The sequence below is a fragment of the Acipenser ruthenus genome, chromosome 7 (assembly GCF_902713425.1).
Source record: "Acipenser ruthenus chromosome 7, fAciRut3.2 maternal haplotype, whole genome shotgun sequence".
Classification (NCBI taxonomy): Eukaryota; Metazoa; Chordata; class Actinopteri; order Acipenseriformes; family Acipenseridae; genus Acipenser; species Acipenser ruthenus.
Genome location: NC_081195.1, coordinates 14,712,141 through 14,721,186, shown reverse-complemented (window position 1 = coordinate 14,721,186; position 9,046 = coordinate 14,712,141). Strand labels below are relative to the sequence as shown.

General features: G+C 36.2%; 1 protein-coding gene across 1 annotated transcript; it reads right to left on the bottom strand.

The window, feature by feature from the left end:
* Positions 1-7,518: 7,518 nt before the first annotated feature.
* LOC117416266 (cholesterol 25-hydroxylase-like protein) lies at positions 7,519-8,834 on the bottom strand. The gene has a single exon (XM_034027380.3). The coding sequence runs from the start codon at positions 8,830-8,832 to the stop codon at positions 8,005-8,007; it is 828 nt and encodes a 275-aa protein (XP_033883271.3). The 5' UTR covers positions 8,833-8,834; the 3' UTR covers positions 7,519-8,004.
* Positions 8,835-9,046: the final 212 nt, after the last annotated feature.

Genomic DNA, 9,046 nt, shown 5'->3' with positions numbered 1-9,046 from the left:
CATGGATTACAGTTGTTTAGGGATATCAAGACATCTCCTGTTACTATACTACCTAGAGTACTCACCCATACCAATTGTTGTTAAAACCCTGGCCTATATGAATAAGATGATGATATTCAATCAGAGGTAGATTGGAAGAGGTTTTACTGCAGATCAATTTGTAAATGTAAAAACATTAACTGTTTACTTGATTTATTTTCTATATGGTAACTGGTACTTCTTTGTAGATTGTAATTAAGATCTGCTTAATACAGTGCAGCAGCGTGGAGTAGTGGTTAGGGGTCTGGACTCTTGACCGGAGGGTCGTGGGTTCAATCCCAGGTGGGGGTGACACTGCTGCTGTACCCTTGAGCAAGGTACTTTACCTAGATTGTTCCAGTAAAAACCCAACTGTAAATGGGTAATTGTATGTAAAAATAATGTGATATCTTGTAACAATTGTAAGTCGCCCTGGATAAGGTCGTCTGCTAAGAAATAAATTATTTAAATTATTTAATACATACTGTATACCAGGCTAATAAAAGTAAAAGGGAATCTTACATACAGATGAGCTTATTATAACCTAGCAACTGGCAATGATGCTCATTGATGGGAATTTTCTTTTTTAAGAGTGTGTACAGTGTTTTATGACTTGGTTCTCTTTTATTAGAGATCATTGTGGGCTATATTTGTTGCTGTAGCCATGTCACACAGCTGGCTGAGTGGTGTCGTCAGAACGAGGAAATGAATAACACAGGACAGATGAGGTGAAATGATGAAGACGCTTGCTTGCGCCGGTTTATTACAAATAAAACGGTTTGAACAAAACAAAACACAGGACACGGCCCTTGAGGCCAAAATAAATAGACAAACAAAACGGATTAACACTTAAACAAATGGTGGACGGACAGACACACAAACACGGTGAGTAAATAAACAAACAAACATGTATCGTGCTGGTCCTATACCATAAAAGGAGCAATTGTGACCATGTTGTGGTTCAGTGGAGGAGCCAATAATAATAATAATAATAAAATTTTGAATTGTTCAGTAAGTGCAATATCCAACCACTCATGAATGTGTGTGGTTCTTTATTATTTTGAACACAACTGTTTTGGCTGATGGTTTTCCTCCTGCAGCTGTAGTTTTCTTTACAGTTTTGAAGCCTACTTTATCTCTCTGGAATAAACTTGGCAAGTATACAAAAACAATTTGTTGGGTGACCTTTACTTTGACCGCCTAACCAATATGAATCACTGACATACAGTTTATGGATGATCTGGATTATCAACTATTTCATCAGGCTTAATAATAATTGCCTGGACAGGACAAACCTGGATATTTAACAATTTTAGTTTCTTGAAATTCTTTCAAATCGTTATAGGCAGTATTATTTTCAGAAAGGAAAAAAAAACACACCCAATAAACTTACCAAACCAGACAAACTACTAAGGAATTCCAAGTAAGGACTTGTAAATAGTCTTAAATTGCTTGAGGAATATAATTGTAATTTTTTCATTTAAAAAAAAAACTGCTATTAACATTGTGGGGTAGAAAGCAAGAGAATCAGTTATCTTTAGATAATGTTTACAGAGTTATGTTTTACATTGCAAATGTGTAACATTGGCACTGTGATCTTCTAATCACAATTTCCTGTTTTGTTTTGTAGTGTGAAAAAAAAACACACACAACAATATAGTATTCATTCAAAAAGACAAGACAATCTTATTATTTACTTCCTTTTCAAAGTGGTGGCTGATAACGTTAACAACAATGGGTCTCTGTTTATTGTGTTTTTAGGGCACAAATCATTGAGCAAAATGTCTCTCTTGTATAGAGTAGTTAGAGAAAGAGATGGAGATGTGATAGCTTTTATTGGATTAACCAAACAAATTAATCACAAGCTTTCAAGACCTCAGGTATCTTCTTCAGGTAAAAGTAGGAGAGAGAGATTGATGTTTACGTTCAAAGGTGGCATCAGAACTTTAACAAAAAGAACCAATTTTGAATCACTGCAATTCTAATGCAAGGAAAAAAGCTGAATGAGTGGCTGCATAATAAAACAAAGACAAAATAAATAAAGAATAAAAATGCAAAAATTATAACAGTAAATATTAATAAAGGGAAATAAATAGTGAAAAAGTACAATAAAAAACATAAATAAATAAATAAAAAAAGAGTGTAAAATAACTTTTAGAAGATCCTACTAAAGAATATAATAAACAACTAAATACCAACATAAAATCATTGCCAGACAACTCAATATACTTTGCAAAATGTCATACCTAAAACAACTAGGGCAGGTACTTTTTACTTCCCAAAATCCACAAACCCGGTAATCCTGGATGACCCATTGTGTCTGGCATATGAACACTCACAGAAGGAATCTCTGAATTTACTTAAGCCATTGGTGAGAAAAACCATCCAGGACACTACACACTTCCTAAAAAAAACTTAAGGAATTTGGCCAACCACCCCAAAATTCTACACTAGTCACTATGGATGTAAAGGCCCTGTATACTAACATCTCTCATCACGATGGTATATCAGCCTATCGTTGGCATCTTAGAAAAAGATGCCAATGATCTTAAAGTTACCCCTCTCATCATTGGCAAACTAATTGAATGTATTCTTACGCACAACTATTTCACCATTAACAACAGATATTATCAACAGATCACAGGAACAGCTATGGGGACCAAAATGGCACCATAATATGCTAATCTCTTCATGGCCAGTTTGGAAAAATAATGTCTAGAGCAACATCCCTACAAACCACAATTTTACTTAAGATACATGGATGACATCTTTATTATCTGGACAAAAAGTGAGGCCTCATTACACCAATTCTGCCATGCTCTAAATAATTACCATCCCACCACTGAACTGACAATGAATTATTAAAAATAAATGATACAATTCTTAGACATGACAATAACCATCAAAACAGCAATATCACTTCACCCATCTACAGAAAACCCACTGATAGCCAAAAATACCTACACATCTCTAGTTTCCATCCACATCACACAAATAAAATCTACCATTTACACTCAAGCTATTCGTTACCACCGGTACTGCTCTGAAACTGACAGAAACAAACATCTTTGCAGACTTTGTGATACTTTTATCAAACAAGGATATTCTCCAAAACAGATTGACAGAGAAATTGAACATGCCATCAGGATACCAAGAGAAAAGTTGTTGGAATACAACGTAAAACCTGTGTCTAATAGAGCACCCTTAAGCCCCAGTCACACCTGGAATGATAACGATAACCATAAATCGTTTATGGAGCGGTCACACCAGAACGAAAAAGGGCTCTGATATTGTACAGCAAATGCCAATCAACTTTTTAGTACACGCCCACTTTTATCTCCAGCAAGATGAGGGACAGTGATGAGTAACATTAAGAAATACTCCTGTTGGATTAGATCAACAGAAGGCGTAGGAGACAGAGAAGACAAGTGTGGGTACACAGAATACTACAGAGTAGGGAGGAGTTAGGGGAATTCCACATGCTCATTGGTATAGTCAAGTGCTGAAAATTACGCCGTGGGTATTGCCTCAAGGAAGTATGTACGGGTGCCTTGGGTACAACCACTTCCCATTAAAGTAAAACATAAAATAAGAACACAGTATGTATCGTTGAATACATCTTACTTAATACGACGATAGATGATACTCCATAAATGATGTATATATTTATACTTATTATTATATAAAGCAAAAAAAGCAACTACAATATGCAGACTGACATGTCTTTATGGCACATGTAGGATCATACATCGTGCTTGTGCTATAATTATACATTAATGGCTGTTTATCAAATAATTAATTTATTACACATAATTAAAAAAAAAAAAGTTTCCGTGATGTACTAGAACCAGTTTTCCGACGTGATGTTCTGCGCTGGAACAGTGGAGAGTCTTAATCTGTTTTCTAAATGTTTAAGTATTAAACATATATCTTATGCAACAGATTATAAACACGTTCTTATTTATATTCTTTACATTGCACATCTTATTTTGCTTACTTTATTGTGCGTCTAAAGTATAGTATAAAACAGGGGTGCCCAGTCCTGGTCCTGGAGGGCCGGTGTCCCTCCTGGTTTTTGTTCCAACTGTATACTAAATTGCTTAATTGGACCAATTAAACTTCTAATAAGTGCTTGATTGGTCCACTTGAGTAATTTAGGGGGCAGTTGGAACAAAAGCCAGGAGGACACCGGCCCTCCAGGACCAGGATTGGGCACTCCTGGTCTAAAACAATTAAAATAAACACTAGCATGTGTTTAGAATCAGTTCCATAAGATGTATGTTTATAGTAATTCTTAAAACATTTGGTTTCACAGTGTGTTCGACATTTATGCAATCTAGACAACCTAATACAAATATATACTCCCCTGGTTTTTCATCAAAGTCTGTCCCTTTACAGACTAGTCATCCCAGTGCTCACACCGAGCACGCTATCCCGGTAAGGCGCTTTGTTTTGATCGCTAGCTCCTTTTTAAGTTCAGGCAATCAAATCGTGATTGATTAATTAATTCAATTGTCAAATGATGTCACAAGTGGGCGGTGTTAGTAAACAGTGGAGCATTTTCTGGAACCCGTAGAGCACTTAGTTTCACAGTGCACTCGCAATGCTTTTAACGTAATCGCACTTGCCCTGGTAAAATATTTCTTGACATAATCAAACATTAATTCACATAAATAACAGTCACTTTATATTAACGATATGTTGTATTGTTATTTAAAAAATACCGGTATATCCTGGCGCAGCAACACAGCATCGTCGCAATTTATTCAGTACAAGTGGGCTCCACAAATGGCGCCTGTACTTGAGTACCGAACTGCATCACGGGATTGACTGTCCTATCCTTTATATAGTCCTAGGCCCAGCCCTCCTTCATTTGAAAGTGCAGCGACTGCGGGTTTTAATTAGTGTTGGGAAGAACACATGATTTTTATGTTCGGATATTTGCTCGTAATTTAAATGTTAAATATTTAATTATTTTTTAAATATTATTATAAATATTATTCGTTCGTTTTTCATAAAGTAATACAAGCCATTACATTGCGCTGAACGCAGGCAGAGACAGCATAGCAGCAGGGGGGCGTGGCCCCTGTCTGTGTGTCTTTATTTTACCGCTGGACCTTACCACAGGTAACACGTTAGAATAGAAATATATCCCAGGAGTAAAGAATAAGTTGTGTAGGACTTACTTTATCACAATGAGTTAACTACAAAATAAATGATGCCAGAAATAGCAGTTCAAGTTAAACGTTGTTTTGTTTATTCGTTGTTTATTTGTTTATGAGGCTGTGTGGTCCAGTGGTTAAGGATTATGATTTCCATTACACGAGAGTAGATGTTAAAACTTCATGCTGATTTGAACTCGGCTCTCGCCAAGATAAGCACCAACTAAGACGTAGCTTTACAGTAAACTAATGTGATCCATATGCGTCTCCATCCATTTACGTTTCCTTCCATATGATGATGTAGATATCCTTCTGTCTGGTGTTAATGGCTGAAGTGTAATGCTGGCTCCAGGGATCAGCTTATTTTTCCTCCAAAAGGGCTTGTAATCAAGAAGTCCCCGGTTCAAATCCCACCTTAGTCACTGATTTATAGTGTGACCCTGAGCCAAGTCACTTAACCGCCTTGTGCTCCGTCTTTCGGGTGAGACGTAATTGTAAGTGATTCTGCAGCTGATGCATAGTTCACACACCCTAGTCTCTGTAAGTTGCCTTGGATAAAGGCGTCTGCTAAATAAACAAATAATAATAAAATAATTCTCGAAATAAATAGTACATAAAGGTTGACAACAAATTTTATTTTATTTTCATTCCTTGCCATAGCTGTTTCTTCACAGTAAACAGCGGACATAGACATATTTTCATAAAGTAATAACATGAGGTTTACTTATGCCTTTTTGTAGCTGAACAAGCAAACCAAAACTGAAATTTAACTTTAAACACTTCAAATAAAACAAACGTGGAAATGGCATTCTAAAGTGAACAGAATTTTTTTTTTTTTTGGATCTCGTTTATTACATTCCACATAACAAATATGCATCAGTTGTCAGTCTGTCCGTGTTCACCAATCCTGGACATGCATTTGTACCCCTAGAATCACATATGACATCATCAGTGACATCACTAAGAACATGACAAATTCTCCCCGAAGACTGGACATACAGACATAACACTGGGAAATCATAGTCCTTGTGATTGGTGACATGTTCAGTAACTGCATTAGCATTCCCACAATGTTTGCTGTCAATGTGTGCTTTAACGAACAACAGAATTCCTTGTACTAAATTAATGTTGAGGTATATAGTGATGAGTATTACATTTTTGGAAAGGAGTACCTGAAAACTAATGGGACATGCAATATGTCAAACCCTACAGGTATGTTAACACTTTCCATTGCAGTTAGTACTGTATGGCATACTGATGTATGGTGTGGTACACAAAGCAGTGTTTTATGTCTCTTGTAAGCATAACATCCACGCATTACAATCCACCTGTTGTTTATGCACTTCTTTGAGTACTGTTAAATTTTCACAATAGTGAACTGCAGAAATCTGCAATTGTACCTAAACATTTTAATGTCATAATTGGCTTCTAGCATAACAGTATGTTAGCAAGCATTCATAGTCAATTGTAAAGTTTGAAAGAAGAATGGTTAATCACAGTGCAAACATACACATACTGCAGAAAATGCAGTGACTCCTTTTGCCACATGAAACAGTGAATTTAATACAAGAAAGCCAATGTTGCAGATTCCACATACAGAAAATATTGTTTGTATGAACATTGCTAATAGCGTTTGGATAAATATTGCTTGTTTAACATCAGTACCAGTAATACATGGACGGTCCCTAATTAATTCTATAGCACTACTGTATTCTGAGTTTATTGGTTTTACTTAGAATACTGGTGAAATAGCTTGACATCAAACATTGTGGGAATGCTAATGAAGTTACTGAACATGTTACCAATTACTTGTGTCCTAGAATGAGTACTACATTCTTCGGTAGTTTAGCCATCTGCACTGTATGAGAAACCCAAAATCATTGGTTTACCAGTTACTTTACATTATCTAAGCTGCAGGCATACAAGCTTCCTCAAACACTGGAGGAAAAGAAAAAAAAAAAAATACATCACTTATGGTCATTATATCACTGTGTTAACTGAAGAGCCATCTATTCTATATGTATAGCTATGGACTAAAGTTTTGCATCACCTAGAATTTTAGAATTTAGATCATTAAAAAAAAAACTATATGAACATATAAGCTATTTGAAAAAAAAAATCTCTTTTGGAGTGTAAAAAGTTGGAATTCTGTTTCAGTAATCACATCCTGGGATTTTTTTTTTTTTTTTTTTTTTTTAAAGAAAAGCTATGGATGCTAAATGTATATCGCAAAGCATTTTCTATTATACAAATATATTTATTAAACCAGAATAAACACAACAGACAGAAATAAAATGTAAATCAATATTTGACTTCATGAAAAAACACACAGCACTGGTACATTTATAATTTAGGAATAATTTATTAATAATAACAATAACAAGTTAGATTAGATAATATCCCAAAATAAAATATGCTTTCTTTTAAATATAAAAGGAATGTTTTAAACATTTGAAAAATCAATATTTTTCACATGCACACAAACACACACACGTTTACATTCCTATATTTGTGGGGACATCTCATAGACTCTCACTTTTTATTTACTATTTCTAACTCGTCAGACAAAACACACAGGGTGAAAGTCGACAACAACTAAATATTTTGGCACTTTTTTTTAAAGGCATATTTAGTTCTTAAAAGCGTCCACAACGTCGTTTTTTCAGGAGCTACTATCTTTGTGGTGACATTTCCTCAAATTTTGACCGCACATTGACAGTAATACCTCCCACACACAGACACACACATACATAAGTTATATATTGTTACTAGCCGGCAGGAACATTTTAGTATTGCTTCTTAAATGTTATACATTTTTGGTCATTTAGTTCTCTTTAACTGAGGTTTTCAACAAAGTGCCAAAGAGTCTGTCCCAGTGTGTAAAATAAGGTGCGTAATTGAATTTGAACTTCAAGTGATGCCCGTCGTGGTGTGGCGCCCCACCAAAAAGGCCAAATGGTACGAGTCTGTGGGTAGACCACGGAAAATCATAGCCAGAATGATCTTCCACAGACAGCCAAATGTTGACAACAAAGAACAGCATTTCTGTTAGAGGATGGCAGTTCAACAGCAAGGGGTTGATGGCAGCGAAGAATCCCAAGGAAAGCGTCTCCCAGGCACCGGAATGCTCAGTGGTCAGTGCAAACGTCGATGTATGCTTGTGATGAACCTTGTGGAAGTTTTTGTACAGCCAAGGAACTTTGTGGTGCACCAAATGCCAGACAAAATTCTGGAAATCAAACAGCAACAGACATGCTAAAATATCCAATAGTGCTTTCACGAGCCCCGGGGCTTGCACTGGGTAAGTGACAGGTCTCCAGTACCAGTGAGCGACAGTCAATGGAAAAATAAAGACAATGTGATTGTAGACTGTCTGTATTATGCAGATCCGGATCATTGCCCAAGTAGGGTAGTTCTGCTGCTGTATCTTGTACTTTCTTAAAAAAGTCAGTTTAGGTGAAAAGACATCCAACAGCACAAACGGTAAGCAAAATGCCATGTAGAATGTGAAAGAGAAAAGCACAGGAAAAAATGGTGATTTAAGCAAGTTGTCATTGGCTCTCATTACGTCCCACGTGTTCTGCAGTACCAGAGTGTCCTGCATTCTGGTAGCAGTGCAGTCGTGTAATCGAGAATGGTTACTCCACTTCATACTGCTGTCATTCTGTGAATGGTGTTGTGTGCTCTAGCAACGTACTTTAAATCAGACTCACTACCCGCCCCTGCATGACGTTAGGAAACAGACGGTCCGTCCGTCTCCCCCCCCCCCCCGCAGATACAGCGAACCATACAGAAATTAGAAACAATAACCTATATTAACTGAAAAATATTTCAGTTATTATCACTGAGTTTGATTTAAGTTTCTT